At 38.8% G+C, this 21,746-nt stretch overlaps 1 protein-coding gene across 4 annotated transcripts in view; it reads right to left on the reverse strand.

Moving 5' to 3' along the window:
- usp6nl (USP6 N-terminal like) overlaps window positions 1-21,746 on the reverse strand; it is a 78,260-nt gene that overhangs the window by 8,852 nt on the left and 47,662 nt on the right. For all 4 annotated transcript variants that reach the window (XM_046873041.1, XM_046873038.1, XM_046873036.1 and 1 more), the window contains 10 exons: window positions 19,358-19,397; window positions 16,834-16,914; window positions 12,530-12,637; window positions 9,552-9,661; window positions 9,145-9,193; window positions 6,732-6,852; window positions 6,236-6,330; window positions 3,005-3,070; window positions 2,340-2,439; window positions 2,092-2,244 (listed from right to left, as the gene is read on the reverse strand). In XM_046873041.1, the coding sequence (XP_046728997.1) occupies window positions 2,092-2,244; window positions 2,340-2,439; window positions 3,005-3,070; window positions 6,236-6,330; window positions 6,732-6,852; window positions 9,145-9,193; window positions 9,552-9,661; window positions 12,530-12,637; window positions 16,834-16,914; window positions 19,358-19,397 (923 nt within the window). The remainder of the gene's footprint in view (window positions 1-2,091; window positions 2,245-2,339; window positions 2,440-3,004; window positions 3,071-6,235; window positions 6,331-6,731; window positions 6,853-9,144; window positions 9,194-9,551; window positions 9,662-12,529; window positions 12,638-16,833; window positions 16,915-19,357; window positions 19,398-21,746) is intronic.

Below are 21,746 nucleotides of genomic sequence, written 5' to 3' on the forward strand. Positions count from 1 at the left end.
AAGTTGAGAGACTGTGCATAATGTACATAAAAACAGATGCAAATCTATTTAGAATAAAACATATCAAATGTTTCAATTGAGAGTATATACAATTTTAAGGAAATTGTTCAATTTGATGGCTGGGCCATGTTTACCACTGGGTAGTATCTTCTGTCTATATATATCTGGGAACTGAGGAGACCAGATGAGAAGTTTTGGGAGAGGAATGTTGCCCTATATGTGTCTGGTACATGATTCTAGCTGCTCAGCAGTTCTGCGTGTCCTTTGTTGTGTTTTTCGGATTATGATGCGTCGTATGTTTTTAAATGGTAAAAGGTCTAAACTGCATGTTGTGCTATTGTAATAGATGCAGTAAACATTGTCTTGCTCGAAAATGCAAAAGGCTTCCCTGAAAAAAAAAAAGATATTTTCTGGATGAAAGCATTAGTTGCTCTAAAACCTGAAAAAAATACCATTCAGCATTGTTGGAGCCTTTCTAAATGTCCAAAATGCTCATTCCACAGGCACTAATGCACTCCCATACAATCGGGGAGGCAGCTTTTTTAAATGACTGCTGATAAAAAGCTGGATGATCCCTCTCCTCTTTAGTCCGGAGGACGTTGTGTCTGTGGTTTCCAAAAAGAAATTAAATTGTCTGACCACAGCACAGTTTTTCAATTGGCCTGGAGAGGATGGCGGCATTTCTGGATTATATTCATGCATGCCTTTTTCTTTTAATGATAGAGATTTAACCTGCATTTGTTGATAACATAGCCAACTGTGTTCACAGGCAATGATTTCTGGAGGTGTTAATGAGCCCATGCAGTGATTTCCATTACTGGAACCATGACTGTTTTATTTGCATTGCTAAATGAGGGATCGAAGATCACGTGCATCCAATATTGATTTGTGCCTTTTATCACTTGCGCAGAGATTTTTTCAGATTCTTTGAAACTTTCAATTATATTATGTACTGTAATAATGAGATATTCAACTGTTTTACAATTTTACGTTGAGAAACCTTCAGAAATCGTTCCACAATTCATAGACACAGACTTTCATGGATTGGTAAAACTCTGCCTATCTTTACTTCTGAGAGACTCCGCCTCTCGTAATCACATTACAGTAAATCCCCATTGTACGAGCAACCTATAGTATGAGCAAACGGAGATACGAGCAACCTTGCTCGCAAACTTTTAGCCTGTTTCACGAGCAAATTTCAAAGGCACGAGCAAACCCACGCTGCCGGTTTCCCGTTTTCAGAAGGTAGCATCAGTCGCTTAATTGATGACGTATCACTCGGTCGCTCTCGTTGTTCAGTGCAGCAAAAACTTTTTTAGTTTTATATTTTTATTTCACTAGAAATCTTGAAAAATGTCTCCCAAGAAAATCAGTGCTGGTGCTGTGAAAAAGAAAGTAAAGAGAATTACCATGGAAACCGAAGAGGTTATGAGCGTGGTGCGCGTCTTACACTCGCAATTAACCACTATTACATAGGTAACTGTTAAATTATGTTTACATTACGGTAATTTGCGGTGTATTTGTTTGTTAAAATAGGCTACAAATACTTTTTAAGTGCAGAAATAAGCGATCGAATAAGATCTCGGAACGGATTAAATCACTTTTACATTCATTCCTATGGGGAAAATCAGTTCGAACGTACGAGCAAATGGACCTACAAGCAATTTTCAAGAACGAATTATGCTCGTACAACAGGGTTTTACTGTATTTATATCCAATCATCTTACTGACCTGTTTTCAATTAACCTAATTAGTTGCAAAATGTTTCTTCAATTTTAATAACACTTACTTTTTCAGACTTTTGTTGCCTTGTCCCGACTTTTTATTTATTTATTTATTTTTTAGACGTGTCAGCCATCAAAGTCAAAAAGGGGTTTGTTTTCCTTAAAGATCTTACATTTCCTCTGTTCAAACCTTTGTGTGTTTTTTTATGTCTAAAGTGCATAAAATAAGATTTATGAGATTTGCAAATCACTGCATTGTTTTTATTTACATTTTACACCGTTCCCAACTTTTTGGAATAATGTTGTATATAACTACAGTATGCCAGTGAAGCTTTCTTCTCACCACGTGTGTGCATGTGGGCGTTACCTGGAGGAGGAAGCTCAAGCTTGATGCGTTTGAGTTCGGACATGGAACTCTGGAGCTGCTCGATTACATAGTCGTCTTCGAAGCAGAAATCCTTCGAGAGAGCAACTTGGAGGAACTCCACAAGGTCCTCCATGGAGAACTTCATCAGAGTCTCTGGACACAGGCACATTATAAACACAACTTTGTATTGCTGTGAATAAATTGTTCTCACAAGGGTCATTTTCGCAAGCACACAGAGGTGCCATTACTTTTGTGGAGCTTGAGGATGGTGTAGGACATCGCAGGCAGAACTCTCTCTCCCTCTAGAATGTAGATGTCCCATATCCTGAGGGTTAACGTAAAAGGGGTCTATAGAACGAAAAAAAAATAAATAAATAAATAAAAACCTTTATTTAAGAAAAGACAGAGACAGACTAAGTGTGCACTATCTAGGTGATAGGAGGTGATGTCATCTGTTAAAAGTCACTTCAAGGTGTTGCAGGGGGCGGAGCCACATTATATAACCCTTTGAGAAGGAATGTAAAATAATTCTGTACTATGATGCCTTAAAACAATGGCTCCCAATGGCTCAATCCCTTAATGTCCGTCACTCTATATTATCCTGTTTTCCCTCACTCTCTCCGGTCATTGATTTCTCCGTCTACCTTTTCCCTCACTTTGTCTCTGTTTCAGCCTCAAATTTTCCATTGTCTTCTGTCCTTTGCTCTGGTGTCCATCTTAATCTCTCTCTCATTGCCCTTGTCACAATCGTTCTTGGTCTATCTCTCTTTCCATCCTTCTTACAGTTTGTTTTACCTTAAAGTCCACCTTAAATGATATTCCAGAAGTTTTCCTGACTGAATTCTAGAACCAGGCAGTCTGACCGCACCAATTTCTGAATGGACTGAGAATGCAGTGTTTGAACGTGTCTTACACGATCCAGAAAGCACTGAAAGAACCACTTCATGGTATAGAGGCTGGTGAAAACCTCCTGGTTGTCCTGTAGAGGGAAAAACACACACACATCTCAATGCACAACTCCATACCCTGTGCAACACATGGCAACGCTACATTTTCTAATGACATTTTCGCTCCTACCCTACATCATGTTTATTCACTCTAGTTTCTATTCAACAGTGTTTACTGCATAAATGGAAGAAAATATATAGCTCTGCTGCTTCATATTGCCCTGGGATTCATTGAGAGTGTTAAACAGCTGGTCCACGATATATAGTATAGAGTTTCATGCCACACTTGTATAATGCTATTATCTTGGGCAAATTGCGCAATAATTGTTAAATGTGCAATAACTTGTATAACTATCATTGTAGTCTGACTTTTTCCTGCCTCAGAAACTTTTCCCTACTGCAACACAATTCCACAGTATGTCAAAAAAATATTTGATTACACAGCATCTATACTTATACATAAGTCAATAAATCAAGTTAAAAAGCATTTTTTTTTATTTTTTATACAACAGCAGTTCTTGTACACCCACAAAATACAGTATAAACATGAAGTAGCATCAGCAGTTGGTTACATGAGACTGTACATGCAGGGCTTCACTCATGAATCAGTTCATTCTCTCTGACACACACATACACTTCCCCCCCTAAAACTAATGAGCTCACATTTATTATTAATGTTTCCTTTCATCACTTCGCTCACCCATTAATAAATCATCTATCGACATTTAGCTCATCGAGACTGCCTATCTATTTTTATGTTTATATTTACAGACCCTTATCCAGAGTGACTTATTAACTTAATGATCCTGTTAACACAAGGCCTTTGCTTAAGGTGTTGCTGTATAAGGAGTACAACACCTTATACATGGAGATATCACTTCCTCAAACATATGCATGCAAGCAATTGAATAATAAAAACAATACGTGATCAATAATTATGAATAAAAGTCTTTCATGATCCTCCACAGCTGTCCCTGTAGTGAGGGGGAAGTCATGAATGTCGGTTCTGTCGAATGATGGACAGATTGTTTCACTGATCTGTTTTTTTTTTTTATTCTACCTCATACACAATCCTCGGGGAGCATTGGACTTTGAATCTGAAGGTCATGAAATCAAATCGCAGATACAACATGCTGCCACTCCTGGGCCTCTGAACAAGGGTTGTATGAGGGATGGGCGAAACCACGCACACCAAGTACTTTCAAGACAAGTATCGTCGATAACGATACCGATACTTCTATGAAATATGTATTATATGTTTTAATAAAAATCTCACTGGTAAAAAAAAAATCCAGTGTAATATTGTGCTCCACATAAAATACTGTAATATCTTTATATCTGAAACAATCTGTATGGTATAAAGTAAAGTTCTCTAAAATAGTTCTGGTATAGAAATGATGCTTCATTATTTTTGTGGTATTGCCACAGTGGCATATCGTTCTTTTGACAAGCTTCTTCAGTGTTACCTGAAGTAAAACACCTATGCTTTCTTTTTTTTTTCCAGTCATGATCGCAGCCATGCACTCGAATCCCCGTTTAAACCTGAGCTGAAGTGCTTTGACTGATTGAGCGAACGCTGTCATAATAAGTGGTGGTACAATAGAAAAAGATGTAGTTACCATTGACATTCCTATTCAAGTATTATAAATATGTAGTATATACAATATTGCATAATAATATTATTAAAATATTCTATACACGTTTTTTTTATTTAAAACCAGATAGGATCGAAACTTCTATTTGAGAATCGATCCTTTTGTTACAAATCCAACATCGAAAATATCTAAACTTTAGGATCGATCCTAATGAATAGGATTAGAGGTCGATTGATCGATCGAGCGGGCGATGAATCGGGCCGATTTTTTTGATTTAGTAATTAATTGCCATTGGCTGATTGTGCTGCACATTGTGTGTGCATCCAATCGAGGGGAAACCGGAAGAGCTAGAACTGCGAAATGTATAAAGCAAGCCACGTTTACACCTGTGGCGTTTACACCTGCCGCAATCAACAGGTTTGTGTAGCTTTTTTGCAATTATGTCTGCTAAGCTGCAAAAACAAAAGCAAGAATGAAAAGTGTTGTGTGCTCATTTGCTAAGCTGAATAGCCAATCAGAGTTTTCTTTCTCATGCAGAATTGGTCAAAAAAACTAGAGCCAACAGTGCAGAACACCCACAAAAAACCCTAAACCTTCAACTTCAACTAGCTATAGTTTTAAAACGCAGGTAGGCACGGGTACAACTTCCTGCTAACAAGTGCACTGAATGGAGAGGCTCGTATTGTTCAATAAATGTTTATTTTAAGCAATTTTCAGTATCACTTCTTATTACTTAACTGTTATTAAATATTTCATGAGATAAAAAGGGGAAAAAAAATAAAATCGCTTAATTGCTCAAACATATTGGCCAAAAATAATCGCCATTACGTTGCCCTAATTTCTAAATATGGGCATCGGCCAGAGAAAAACCCTCATTGGTGGACATCTAAATGAGATAAACGTAATTTGCTCTGGAAACGGGGCGTCTGCCGAATGCCTCGAATGTACACATACTCTTCTATATAATGATGTAATGAGTTTGGAATAAAAATTTCGACAGAAAGTCGCTTTACAGAGTCAGTAATAAAGTATAAACTTTTCTCAAATCATCGCTGATGATCTGTATCGCTCGTTTAAAAGCATAGCAAATGAATGGTCTCCTGGACGCTTTCGCTGTATGAGAAAATACAACATTATATACGAGTTAATATGAATTAACAACATTCATTAATAAACATTTAAAACCTTGGTAGTGTGGTATAGGAAGAAAAACACTTTGGGACATTCAAGATCCCTTTGGAACACACCACGCAATTGAAGACTGTTTCCCTCTTACTGCATGTATTAATAAATAAATGATGCACTTTGCATGATTTGATATGATATATAAAAACACACTAGATAGGCAAAAGTATTCGCTTTTTTCCCCCAGCCCCAGTTTCTTTGATTTGTTGTTGTATATAGTCCTGTCTCTAACGCATGTCAATTTGGATTATACACCGGAAAGTAAAGTGAAAGAAAAACTTGAACTGGGTTATGCCCTTTCTCGGTTATGCCCTTTCTTCCAACATGCATCCCACCTTATGGGCAGATATGTGTGTGTGTGTGTGTGTGTGTGTGTGTGTGTGTGTGTGTGTGTGTGTGTGTGTGTGCATGCCTTACTAGATGTTGTTTAAGTTTAGGCAACATTTTCTTCAGGATGCCGTCATGATGCTCTTGGAAGCGCAGCAGCTTTGGAAAACCAGGCACGAAGAATCCTGAACACACACACACACACACACACACACACACACACACACACACACACACACACACACACCGTTGTCATTATGACATTTCATATCGGTTCAGTGTAATCACACGTCCAGGACATGTCCATGCTATTTACGTCCTCCTTATGTGCCCGCGCGGTGTGACTAATGTCGCTCGTTTTTATTCGAAATCTGTTTAATTTCATTTCAATTCAAACTATTTGCATGTTGTAGCTCGAGGAATACAAGAAGTATTATACGTGTAAAGTGTACTTCGCATGCTTTGTATTTGTTTTTGATTGCGTACAAGCTGCTGGGAAAGATAGAACTGTGTATAATGAGAGTGTATATGTGTATCCTGTATATAAAGTGTGTAGCAATGTCCGTGTGCGTGTGTGTATGTGTACCGTGCATCGCATGCCTCGGACCAGATAGCAGTCTGACCAGAGCCCAGAATGCATCCTCTTCATTCATATAAATCAGAAGGAGAGCAGTGATTTGGCTCATACCTTGACAATATCCCACCTCCTGAACACACACAAACACACACACACACACACACCCACACATTTATTTATTTACATGTGTTTAACACACAACAATACATTTATTTCCTATAACCCCATGCATTAGTAAATTGAAATAAATGAGTGTAATCTTCTAAGATCCTGGTTTTGCACTGAAAGGAAGATTTCCAAAGTCGTATTTTGAGTTCATCTCAAGTACAGCTAATATCTGCCTTCTTGAGATTTTCTATTGTTTGAATGCTAATTCACGAGTCTGGAATGAACCCAAACAAGTTCTGGGACCGGAGGAGAGCACAGAGCCCTGAAACTGTACACCAGTGAGTTATAAAATCCACTGGAGCAGCTTGACTTGCATGAATTCAGCCATGAATACAAGCTAATGAGTTTGCTTTAATAAGGATGTGCAGGTCACCAACCATGCCTCAAACTCCACGGTTGATTTATACCAAGAAACCCAGACACAATCGGTGGGGAATTACAAAAACCCTTAAAGAAGCGGAGATATCTCTTTCTCTCTCTCTCTCTCTCTCTCTCTCTCTCTCAAATCACCGTGACTGATAACGAGTCAAATAATAAATAGAGAGAGAGAAAAAAACAATCGTTCAAGCATTCTTTGGCATTGATATATCTTTTTAGGGTACACTATAATAATATATCTTTAAAACAACACAGAAATGTTTCTAGACTTCCTGCAGAGGTAAAAAAAAAAACTGTCTGCCTAAAGCTGCTTGTTAAATGTGCCTTCCTTACACTCTCTCTCTTTCTCTCACACACACACACACACACACACACACACACACACAAGCACACACACTTTTACTAGTAGAAAATGACAAAATATAGCCAAAACCATAAAATCTCTCTCTCTACCTGTCTCCAAAGCCAGTGTAATGCATCAATATGAACTACACCTTCACAAGCAGCCCTGTTCACATAGTCATCTTTCACGCCTGTGTATCTGAAGTACAGCAGATGTACCAATTCTGTGAAATTTATTTATGTATTTATTTATTTAAAATCTATTTAGCTGAAAAACCGTTGCTGTGCGCATATGTAAGAGTGAGTAATGCAGACTTTGCATGCAAACACATGACAAACAATCTTGAAACCTGTTGACAGAATGCCTCTGACGCTCTATATAACAGAGCATCTGAAATATGTTTACACACGGCCTGCTTACAATGAGGATGTTGGTTATTGAAGGTAAAAAAAAATAATTAATGGTTAATACTGTATGTGTAAACAGAGATGTCATCCACTAGAGGGCAGATCAACATAATTGCCATTTATCTATACTTTCACAACAACTACATTTGAGAATATCACTCTAGAGGTCACGGCAAAAAAATAAAGCTAATCCTGCAGCAATTCATTCCAACTGCACCAGTTTGTTGTGTAAATCTCTTGCCTTCTTAATGTGCTTTAGACCATCAGCCATCTTGTGCAGAGGAAAGGGTGAGTACAGAGTCGTAGTAGCTACTACAACTACTAGACTATTCCCTATTATGGCCAGAAACCCTCAGAATGAGCAGTTCATCATTACTTAAAGAAATGAGGGTCAGTCGAACTGAAATATCTTAAAAATTTTCAAAGTATCCCCAAGTGCAGTCTCCAAAACCACCAAATGCTAAGATAAAACAGGCTCTTACAAGGACTTTCCCAGAAAAGGAAAACCAGGAGCTACTACTGCTGCAGAGGATAAGTTTATTAGAATTACCTCCCTCAGAAACCACCAACTAAATTCGGTACAATGCATTAAATGGAAACATTTACGTTAAAAGTGTACATCCTTTTTAAATACATTAGAATGAAAAAAAAAATGCTTTAGAAATCAGAGACTGGATGCAGGAGACGGTGTGAGTCAGGCCTTCAGGGTCGAATTGTGGCAAAGAAACCATTACTTCGAGAGAACAACAAGCAAAGATGATTTGCTTGGCTCAAGAGTGAAGGAAAAGCAGCCAACAAGCACCCAACACCTTAGTGACTGCTTTGAAGAATCGAACACATAAGACATGTTCTGGGTTATTTAACACTTTTCTTGTTATTTTCCAAACAAGTTCTTTCATAGTTTGGATATCTTGGGTATTGATGTACACTGTTGAAAACAATAAAAAAAAAAAACACAATAGAATAAGAAAAAACTTCGAATAAGAAGGTGTGTTCAAACGTTTGACTGGTACTGTATTTGCACAATTATTGACCAATTCGTTTCCAGAACTACAATGTTAATATTAGTTTTAATCGAAAAGCAAGACATCAAGGAGAGGATGGTGCGGCTGTTGTAGTGACTCACCCTGTTGTACATGGAGTAGGTCGTTAGGACGTGGAACAGGTCCTGCTGCCTGTAAACAAACAAACAAACACACACACACAGTTTCCTTAATCAGACATAGTCTCTGTTAATCAAACATGGGAAACCAGCCCAATTAGCACACACATAATTAGTTTGCCTGTGTGTTTATTAAAAAAACAGCCATTGTACATTAAGAGTACACACCCTGAGCAAAATGTACTCTACTCATGATTCCCCTGACTGCATCACTTTTACTGTGTCCCCCTTTAAAGATAATTTATAAAAGGACTATTTTAATTTGTCGGCATCATTTCTCTTCATATCAATAACAAGCTTCTACTGCATGCTGAATGATGTGGGTGTGGTTAGGCTGGCACTGTGTGTGTGTGTGTGTGTGTGTCACGCACTTGACGTCATATCGCCGCATAAACATGATGTGGTCTCTGTATGTGCGGTTGACATCCAGATCTATTTGACGAATATCAGGGGACAAACGTTTTGCTCTCAACTTCAGCTTCTGCAAAAAAGGAGATAAGGGAGAAAAGAAAGAGAGAGAGAGAGAGAGAGAGAGAGAGAGAGAGAGAGAGAGAGAGAGGGAAGAGGGTAAGAGGGAGATGTGAGAGTGATCTCATTAATTTAAATGAACTTAACTAAACCAACAATGCAGCTCAAAAAGCAAACCTACAGTGGAGAAAGACAGTCTACTGTGCTGGTAAAACACACACACACACACACACACACACACACACACACACACACACACACACACACACACACACACACACACACACACACACACACACACACACACACGAATTTCCCTCTGAAATGAATGTCTATATACTAAGGGTGTAACGGTACACAAAATGTGTGGTTTGGTACGTACCTCCAGTTTTTAAGTCATGGTTCGGTACAATTACAGGTCCGTTGGGGGTCGGACGCAAAACATAAAACTGCTTGGCATTTTTTATAAAAAAAAAATTATTATTCATTTGCGCAAAACAAATCTTATTTCCAGTAAGGCGTGAGTAGCCACATTGACAGTTTTTATACCCCTGGCATTGTTTTGTATGTTTTTAAATTTAATAAGAATTAAAAAATTGCATTTAAAGTGCGAGACAGAGACTAAACAAACTTGCAGTCCGCCACTTGATACGTTTCTGAGGAAAAATTTCGGTATGAATAAGTGTACTGTTACACCCCAAATATACACGGTCACTCAAACACTCAAAGATTTACACTCATATTTACACACTCGCTTACCTCATATTTACACACACACGGTCCCTCACACACACACACAAATATGCCTTAGTCATATTTACACACTTGCTTGTACACTCGCTCAAATCACATTTGCACACACTCGCACACACGTTGTGTGAGGCGCTAGCAGGATTCTTGTGGGATGCAACGTTTAAAATTTTTTTAACTGTATCTGTAAGACTTGTCCCCTTAAAATGAAAGGGTGGGGGCAGTCAGTTCAGCACTGAGCTCAGCAAGTGACATCAAGCCAACATGGCTGCTCCCAGAATAAAAAAAAAATTATAGTTATATACTTATAAAAAATTATAATGTGATGTTTCGATCAATCAGAATCTCTGTTCAGTTCACTGTTTCAAGGTACATATAGTCTGTCATAATTATATAGTTGATGAATTTTTTTAAAAACAAAGACAAACATAGAAGCCATGTTTTTTCCCCTCCACCTCCACCTGTAATAAATTTAGTTGGACATGATTTGGAAAGGCACACACATGTCTATATGAGGTCCCACAGTTAACAGTGAATGTCAGAACATAAACCAAGCCATGAAGTACAAGGAATTGTCTGTAAACCTCAGAGACAAGATTGCATCAAGGCACAGATCTGGGGAAGGCTGTAGAAACATTTCTGCAGCATTGAAGGTCCCAATGAGCACAGTGGCCTCCATCATTAGTAAATGGAAGAAGTTTGGAACCACCTTCCTTGAGCGGGCCGCCCAGCCTAACTGGGCTACCGGGGAACCTTAGTCAGGAAGGTGATTTGTGAAGAAAGGAGAACTTTCCAGAAGAACAACCGTCTCTGCAGCACTCCACCAATCAGGCCTGTATGGTAGAGTGGTCAGACTGAAGCCACTCCTCAGTAAAAGGCACATGACCGTCCATCCGGAGTTTGCCAAAAGGAACATGAAGGACTCTCAGACCATGAGAAACAAACATTGAACTCTTTGGCCTGAATGCCAAGCATCATGTCTAAAGGAAACCAGTCACCTCTCATTCACTGCCTAATACCATCCCTACATTAAAGCACGGTGGTGGCAGCATCATGCTGTGGGGATGTTTTTCAGTGACAGGAAATTTGAGACTAGTCAGGATCGAGAAATCCTGAGTGGCCCAGCCAGAGTCCAGATTTGAACCCCACTGATCATCTCTGGAGAAATCTAAAAACAGACGTGCGATGCTTGTAGCATTATACTCAAAAAGATTTGAAGTAATTGTCGCCAAAGGTTCTTCAACAAAGTGAATTCTTATTTACGTAATTTTATTTAAATTTTTTATGAATTTGCAAAGATTTCCAAAAAAAACTTCTTTCATGTGGTCATTATGGAGTATTGTTTGTAGAATTTTGAGGAAAATATTGAATTTAATCCATTTGGAATAAGACTGTAACATAACAAAATGTAGAAAAAGTGAAATGCTGTACTGATGCACTGTAGTGGTATGAGGTGGTATCAAAAAGTTTCATGATTAGCTCTGTTTACAAGAAAGTACTTTGTTTAACTATGTTTACACACTTTCTTTCTTTCGGCTTCTTCCATTAGGGGGCCCAACAGCGAGACATCCGTATTCGTGATCCGCATGTTCGATTTGGCATATGTTTTACGCTGGATGCCCTTCCTAACGCAACCCTTTAATCCAGGCTTGGGACCGGCACTAAGAGTGCACTGGCTTGTGCAACCCTAATGGCTGGGTTTGGCTGACCAAGAATCGAACCCGGGCCATGGCGGAGGAGCACCGAATCCTAACCACTAGACCACCAGGGAACCCTATCTATGTTTACACACTGTCAACTATAAATTAAAATACAATTCTGGTACTTTTACTGTCTTAACTACTTCGATCTTATATTTCTCATTAACATGAGCGTTTTGCTAACAATGGAGCCAGGCAAAATATCACGTCGTTCAGATTGTTGAACAAATGTTCCTCTATAGTAAGTGTCCCCCTCTGAGACATCGAAATGGTAGAAAAATGCTCATTTTCTCACAGGAATCAAAAACAATAAATGCAGCACTGAGCAACGGTTCAGCAAGACCAGAAAATACATTAATGTCAACTTTACTATATAATAAAATAGACTTTTCCTTTAATAAATATGAAGGTAGGTGTGTGTAGGTGTGTACCTCGTAGAAATCTTTCTTCTCCTCTTTTATTTTGGGGACGTCAAGAAGGAGACACCACACCTGTCCTCGAAGCTGTAGTGGGATTCCTTTGTAGACCCTTCTCACCATCTGCGCACACACACACACACAGCTTTATTACAATTTCTCAGAACTTTACCACATCTGTCTTAACAGTAAGATAAACAGTTGGATAGGTGCATCATAATGTGCATGTTCTTTTATAACATAAGTCTTAGTGAACCATTCAAGTGGTTCAATCTTCTGAACTAAATATCCCAGTAGATATGCCAAGGTTTTATTTCAGCATTTGTGAAAAAACAAAAAAAAGACAAAACACTGCTCACGGTGCCTGAACCATCATATGATTAAACACCGAACATTACAACCAGGGATATTTTTGCTTGGGATATATACGGGGCGCATATGGTGGTTCGAGGCACGCACTGTTATTACTGTGAGCCCTTCAAATGGCTGTCATCGTCTTTTCGAAGAAAATTGCTGCAGTATGTTCGCTCTCCTGCTCAGCACAGAACTGTGGCATAAACCGAGCACCATGCTGGAGCGTCTTTTTTAGCCAGATGTTAGTAGGCTGGTCTATTCAAAAATATATCTTTTGACTAAAAATTATATTTGACTACCTATGACTACAGTAAACGTCCCTTTCCTAGAGTACAGACTTTTAACACTGAATATATACACCTTCCAAGCAATTTACACTGCTTCACACTGGATAAAAAGAGTGAGAGAGTTTTTTAAAGGACTTTGGAAATATCATTACTGAACAATACATGAATAAAAACAAGTGCTGGTTGTAAAATGTGCAAATGCCTGTCAATACAAATAGATCAGTATTATGCAGGTGGAAAGCTCATGCAATTACTTTTTTTTGTGTGTACTTTAATTTATTAAAGACATTTTTAAATCTGTAATTTGACTTTCACTTAAGTATGTTTTGTTTGAAGAAATATACTTAAATACATTTTAAATTCTATTTGTTACCGAGTACATAAAAAAAAAAAAAAAAAGACAAAAAAAAATAGTAAGCGGAGAAAAAATGCACCTCGGAAACTACTGCATTGATTGGTTGATGGGCGGGAGAACAAACGCGCTTAACTCGCAAAAAAAAAAAAAAAGTTGAAGACGGATGCCGGTGATGGAGATCCAGCTGAAAGCGAAATGGTCAAATTCTTATGAAACAAACACCAAACATATTTAATAGTTAGAAATTAATGGGGATTTTAGGCAAAATTGTCACTGCACAATTAAGCTCTATAGCCAGTGTCACGATTGAAGTGTCATATGAGTGTCATACAAAGTGTTATATTTGACAGTAGATCTGCTGATGCATTAGACTTGAGCATTACCGTATAACCAATCACACTCTTTTGTTGAGAATACGGAGACGAATTAAAGTTTTTGATTCGTCACTGCAGTTGTTTAATGCATGCTCACTCTCTGAATTCTGAGTCTGCATTTGCTATTTCTCTCATTATGTCCTTTGTGCATAACTCACAATAAAGTCGAAGTCATGGCCTGTATTGTTTTAATTTTTTTTTTATAATTTTTTTTGGTTATTGCACTTTAAATTGTAAAGGTGTTCCTTCAATTAAAAACTACACTAGAATCCCCACCACAACCCAGACATTAGGTTTGCACAAGCCGGTGCACTCTTAGTGCCGGTCCCAAGCCCGGATAAATTGGGAGGGTTGTGTTAGGTCATCCAGCATAAAACATGTGCCAAACCAAATATGCGAATCATGAATCAGACTTTCATACTGGATCGGTCGAGCTGGGAAGGATGTGCTGCAAGGATAGAGATGGACATGTGTTGACTAGTGAGGCACATGTGTTGAGAAGATGGAGGAAGATTTGAGCAGCTGATGAATGAGGAAAATGAGAGAGAGAGAGAGAGAGAGAGAGAGAGAGAGAGAGTAGGTTGGATAATGTGGAGATGGTAAAGCAGGAAGTGGATAGGATTAGTAAGAAGAAAGTGAGAGCAGCGATTAAGAGGATGATGAGTGGAAAGTCGGAAGGACCCGATGACATACTGGTAGAAGCATGGAGATGTTTAGGAGAGATGGCAGTGGAGTTTTTAACAAGATTGTTTGACAAGTTTTTGGAAGGTGAGAGGATGCCTGAGGAATAAGGGAGATGTGCAGCCCTACAGTATGTATCTACAGGGAAATAAAGTTAATCAGTCACACAATGAAGTTATGGGAAAGAGTAGTGGAAGCCAGGCTGAGAGAAGAGGTGACAATCTGTGAGCAACAGTATGGTTTCATGCCGAGGAAGAGCACCACAGATGCATTACTTGCTTTGAGAATGTTGATAGAGAAGTATAGAGAAGGTCAGAAGGAACTGCATTGTGTGTTTGTGGATTTAGAGAACGACAGTGAACGACAGAGTGCCGAGTTGTGGTATTGTATGAGGAAGTCAGGTGTGTCAGAGAAGTATGTGAGGGTGGTGCAAGACATGTATGAGAACAGTGTGACAGCAGTGAAGTGGGCAGTAGGAACGACAGACTGGTTTAAGGTGGAGGTGGGACTGCATCAAGGATCGGCTCTAAACCCTTTCCTGTTTGCAGAGGTGATGGACAGGCTGACGGACAAGTCAGACAGGAGTCTTTGTGGACTATGATGTTTGTGGATGATATTGTGATTTGTGGTCAAGAGGAGGAGATGAGGAGGTACACGCTGGAGAGAAGGGGAATGAAAGTCAGTAGGAGTAAGACAGAGTACATGTGTGTGAAAGAGAGGGAGGGCAGTGGAGTGGTGCGGTTGCAGGGAGAAGAGGTGAAGGACTTTGGGGTCAACAGTGCAAAGTAATGTAGAGTGTGTTAGAGAAGGGAAGAGAAGAGTGCAGGCAGAGTGGAGTGAGTGGAGAAGAGTGGCAGGAGTGATTTGTGATAGAAGGGTATCTGCAAGAGTGAAAGGGAAAGTTTATAGGACTGTGGTGAGGCATGTGATGTTGTATGGTTCAGAGACAGTGGCATTGACTAAAGACAGGAGGTGGAGCTGGAGGTAACAAAGCTGAAGATGTTGAGATGTTCGTTGGGAGTTACGAGGATGGACAGGATTAGAAAGGAGTTTATTAGAGGGACAGCGCATTTTGGAGAGAAGGTGAGGAAGGCCCGACTGAGATGATTTGGACATGTGCAGAGGAGGGACGTGGGGTATATCGATAGGAGAATGCTGAGAATGGAGCCACTAGGAAGAAGGAAAAGAGGAAGACCAAGGAGGAGGTTCGTGGATGTGGTGAGGGAAGACATGCAGGTAGTTGGTTTAAAAGAGGCATTTGCATCTGTTCTGTGCTCATGATTCAACTTTCACAACATGCAGATACACACAATCATGTATATCATTAAGCCAGTTATTTCAATTTGCCTATCTTTTCTATAACCAAGGCTATATTATACTTAATATACTTCATCAGTTATATATCAACAATCCACTATCCAGTGTCACCAGACCCCAAGATGCTATCTGGCTCTTCGAGAGCGCTTCCTTGGCACAGTCGCCTCTGGTTTGCTCATTAGGTATCTGGATTTGTATAAAACTGTTTAGTAACAATAAGAGCTTGGGGTGGTGTTTGAGACGATGATGCAATGCGTGGTGAATTGGCTTTCTCCGCTTGCCTCCTTCTCACCTCTCGTCAAACTACAGCGTTGCAACACTTTTTCACACTAACACTCTTACATGCTGTTGTGTCATGCCCTCAAGTGCCCAAAAAGCAATGCTGTCACATGGGACGCACACTGCAAGAGCATTACAAATTCAGCAGAACACCCATTTTCTGCTCGAGCAGTTACTGTTTAATTCAGTGCGCACACGCGAAAGACGACGAGGGTCGAAGGAACACTAAGAGGGTAACAACTGGAAAATCTGTTTTGGAATTTTTCAAATTCTATTCACCCTAATCGTCTCCTATGTCACATCTAATAATACTGTGATATCGGTCATTTGAACTGTATTCTAACATCATAGGGGTTTTTGTGTTCTTGTCATAAATCATTAAACTTTGCTTGAAAAACTGAAATCGCATCTTATTGTGAGGGAAAACCGGATACGTTTAAAAATCCACAGACGTTTAAAATCCACTATCCAGATGAATTTCCGGGATTTGCCGCTGCTTCCCGCCTGCACAGCTGACAATAATATTACACCAATTTATACTTTCCTTATACCTGAAATACAGAAAATTCTTATTTTCCTGTCTCCTAGATGATTCAATCTTTTAAGTGGTAAATCACAAACAGGTGAAACACTCACACATTCATACACACAAACACACACACACACCCCTACCTTCTCGCTATTCTTGTACTTGTCCCAGCTTTTCAGCATCTTCAACCATTTTTCTGTCCTCTCCAATTCCAGTTGCTTTTGCTGAGTAAAATAAAAAACAGTGGCTATTATGAAACATTTTTCATGAAAAAGTAGTTTCTTCTAAATTGACAACAGAAAACACGAGCACAAGACATCGCTAAATGGCTTGATGGGGATGAAAATGGTGTCAAAAAAAAGAAAAAAAGAAAGAATGATACGCTAGGACATCCACAGTCACCTGATGTCAGACCAGAACTCTGTCATAAAAAAAACAAATAAGGAACATTACTTGGAAAAATTAGATTTAGTCCACTAGTAGTGTGTGTGTTTATATATATATATATATATATATGAATAAAAGATACCTTAAAGACACATATGATGATTCGATTTGATACAATTCACCCCATTACATTGCACTGCGATCCGATTTCCATTTGATTGAACACAATGAGAAACGATGATATGAAAAGAAATGCGATTTTGTGCAATTCAATATGGTTGATACTTTGATTTAATTCTTTGTTTCAGACACTCAGCAAATTATACATTTAACTTAAGTGCCTTCTGACTTCTAAAGCATGGCCCTTTCACAAACAAGCCTTTGTAAAAGATTAAATAAAACCAGATGTTCTTTTCCTGTTATATCTCCAGGAAGATGCAGCTCTACCTCTGCCATGTTAATCTGTATTCTAAGCTGATTGATTTGAAACACTGAAGCTGCATGGGTGGATTATGGGGACATTAGTGACATTATTCTAATACTGTTAGTCTTTTTATTTAACATTTCACCCATCTGTATATCGTCACATAGATCTCAGTTGCATGTAAATAAAGAAGCGTTAATACCAATATGGTATACGTCAATATGTAGACCTCAGACATACTGACAAATAATAATAATAAAAAAATAGTACTGGCTACTCAGACACCAGTGCTATTCATTAATACTTCAGTCAGGTCCTTACCGTTTTAGAAGCTTGCCAGTGTCTCTTTTTAATGTAGTCTGAATCTGAACCATCAGCTACTGTTCAATTAAGAAGTCTCTAGAGAGCACAATTATCTGCTTGTTGCTTGTTAAAATACTTGTGTGACCAGAGCAGGTTCAGCAGTGCACTTCATCAGGGGTTTACTCGATCATTCCCGACAAGATAAAGCATCTGTGTAACTTTCCCAAATTGATTGCTGATACCATCGGTCCGGAACGCCGCGTTTCACTCCCTTCCTCCACATAAACAGTACATGGCCATGTTTGTTTACCAGTTTACTGTAGAGTAATATTGCATGGGGAGCTCGGTGTTGGCGCGCAATTACGCAAGCTTATTATCTCTACTCATTACACCTTATTACATGAATCTCATCGGTAATCACTTCCCTCTGGTCACAGGTGAAGCTGAACTAGCTGTAACACTACTTGTCAAATCAATTTAGATTTTATACATGCTAGTTTTTTTATACACGTTATATTTTATACACAGGTTTTGTAGTTGAGAAAATAAAATAAATAAATAAATAAATGAATCAACAGTCCGTAAATCCACAAATCCAGTCATAACCCCCATCAACAGTTAATGTATCATCACTATAACCTTAATACAAATACTTAATGTTAGTAATAATAATGTTTTTATTTAGTTTATTATGTAAATGAAAGGTCATGTCATGTAAGGGAACAAATCAACTAACACTGTGTTTGCATCAAACGTTTTACCAAATGAAATAAATGAATGCATTATTAATTTCATTCACATTTGACGAATATTTGACGGCCATGCAAACTGACTTGTTGCAGTGTGCGGCGTACGGTCTGAGCACTGACAAGTGGACCTTCCGCTTCTGCAACCTCTAAAGCAAATGCTGTAGGACTCATGCGTCTGTTTTTTTTTAAGCAGCTTCTGCACCTGACTTGACTCCTTTTATGGACCCTTGCAAGTCCTGTTCCGAGTGGAACTCGTCTTGGAAAACCTCTGTATGACCCTGGCCACTGTACTGTAACTCAGTTTCAGGGTGTTACTGATCTTCTTATAGCCTCGACCGTCTTTATAAAGAGCAACAATTCTGATTCTCAAATTACCATGAGGTGCCATGTTGAACATCGAAGTACCACATTTTAACTGCTCTAATACAAGAAACACAAATGTGAATGGTCCTGTCATACAGACAAAAACATGAACACAATGAATAGGACCTGTGGCTTCGCATGGTTAAACATTGTACAGCTGCGATCACTTAGGGTGTACTCACTTTTGTTGCCTGTTATTTAGAAAATACATTTTTTAGAGGACAGTAAATCTGTAATGCTATACAAGCTACACATTGACTACTCTCAAATCCAACCAAGTTTAATTTCTATAGTATTTCACCAAACGGGCTTTTTAAATGTAAATAAGGATATAACAATTGATAATAATAGTTATTATTATTATTATTATAATAGAGAATGGTGAAGAACATGCATAATCCCAACCTCAGAAACTCGGTGTGGTGGAATTTTGGTGCTCACCTTTTCCTCTATGGCATTAGAGGCTGGAAGTTCATTCTCTCTAAAAGAAAGGACAGGCAAAGTAAGAGAGTGAAACAGTGTGTGTGTGTGTGTGTGTGTGTGTGTGTGTGTGTGTGTGTGTGTGTGTGTGAGAGTGTGAGTGAGTGAGTGAGTGAGAGAGAGAGAGAAAGTTTTCACATTAAGACATTAATTCAGCTCCCTTGCAGAGTTATTTCATCATTCTGTCACCAGGAAAATTACTCCTCCAATTGTAATTTTGCTTTCCTCAGCGAAACCTCTTCAAAATCCCAACACGTCCCAGTAAAAAGTGGGAAGAAACTTTTATAACTTCAGGTTAAACCACTGGTGATGCAGTACTACAGGGAAACTAATACAAACTAATCAATCATAGAACGGTCATGTTGCTGAGGTCACACAAAGGCACTTTTGGTCCACAAAGCGGAAGCGATCTGTTCCACAGGAAGTGGACTTGGTAGATAAATGAACATCGCTATGACAACGAGTCTCCCGTGACGCCACTCGGCTCGATCGGGTTCAAAGTGAGAAAAATTGACACAAACAGGAAAGGACAACATTCCATGAGAACATTTGGGGTCAGTTGGAGTTGCTTTATTGCGGAGGATGAGCGTGGACACTGCAGCAGTGGTGTTTAATATTGACTTGAGCCATGACTTTAAACTTGCCCTGGCCTTCCCTCTGGTTAAATCCTCACTCATAATCAGAAGTGAAGGTTGTTGAACTGCTGTTAGAGGCATCGGGGTGTATCAACTTTACTGTACACCTCAGGAATGCTTTTGGCCCAGAAGACATTGCAAACTGATGCAATTTCCTTATGGGAACTATTATTATTATTATTATTATTATTATTATTATTATCTGATTCTGAACGATGTTTTATTTTGGAAAATGATTCTCTCCCCCACATCTGTCTATGACTCACTCATGATGCGTGTCATGATGCCTCGGTCACATGTCTTACCTCCATCCTCTACCTTCTTAAAGGGGCTCCGGCCGCTAACACATAATACATTACCGCTAAATTCAAACCCCCAAGCGAGCAAAATGAACAAAAACCAACACAATGGATTCAAATTTATTATTATATTTGGAAAATATCAGTTTTTTATGGTCGTATCATTTTATTTTGTTGTATTCATCCGCTAAACTTTAAAGGCCATATAAAAAAACCTATAAGCATCATTTTGGGACACATCCATTAACCATTGCTAGGATTAAGGTGGTTTAAATGTATATTGCATATCAGGGGTCCATTGTAGATCCTATATAATATATAGTTATGCAACAGTATTCTGTGTATCCATGTTTTTAATGAGTTGCATTCCATATAATCTCCCATCTCCTGTCTTTTAGCCAGGAAAGCAAACCCAGGGAAGTCACTTGTTCCGTTGTTTACCTACAGGATAATCATTCCCTTCCCTTCGCCATCCATCCCACCCATCTCTTGCACGGCAGGGGTATCCAGCATTACCCCTCTCCAAAAACCTACCCTTTTTCCACCTGCTGCTTACCGTTGCACAGGCATTCACTTTCTCAACATTTAACATCGTCTTGTCTTTTTTTTTTTCCACTGCCAAAACACTCCCTTTTTCTTTATAACCCTGTGATTGTGGCTTCCTGCTCTGCCAGGCACATGTGGCACCCTATAAATATCCCACAGTGCTCTGCTGTTGAAGAAGCCTGAGAAAGCCACAAATTCCCTGCCAGATGAAGGAGGAGCTAAAAAAAAAAAAAAGACATACAGAAGAAGAGAAGTGTGCAAATTGTGTAATGAGTGTGAAGTTTGTCTATTTAGAATGCAGGTGTATATAGATTTTTGGTAAGAGAATATAAAATATTTAGGGTTTTATGTGGTGGAGGAGTATAGAGGTGTCTTAAAAAATAATGTGGTGTATAGGAGTATAGTCATGTGTAGAAAAGTATTGTGTAAAGAGAAGTATAGAGGTGTGTGCAGGAGTGTACGGCGGGGGAAATATTCCCTGCTGATTTTGTAAAATTACCCCTTTACAAAGAAAAGAACAGTAAAGACTTTTTATGGTAGGTTTATTCCAACAGAGAGAGAAAGAATATATATAAAAAAAAATACAAAATAATAAAGTAAGAAAAATTCGAGAAAAGAAAAATGATTTATTATTATATATACATTTGTATTTGATCGAGTATTAAGAAGTATTTGAACCCCTACCAGACTGCAAGACTCCCACACACCAAATTAGTCCTGTCCCTTTAAGAAAGTGCTCCTAATATCAATCCGTTATGTGTATAAAAGACACAAGACACCAAACCTCTCCACCAGTATAAGTAGGGCCAAAGAGCTGTCAAAGAATGTCAGGGCCAAGATTGTAGACCTGCACATTACTGGGATGGGCTA

The sequence above is a fragment of the Silurus meridionalis genome, chromosome 18 (genome assembly GCF_014805685.1).
Source record: "Silurus meridionalis isolate SWU-2019-XX chromosome 18, ASM1480568v1, whole genome shotgun sequence".
NCBI classification, from domain to species: domain Eukaryota; kingdom Metazoa; phylum Chordata; class Actinopteri; order Siluriformes; family Siluridae; genus Silurus; species Silurus meridionalis.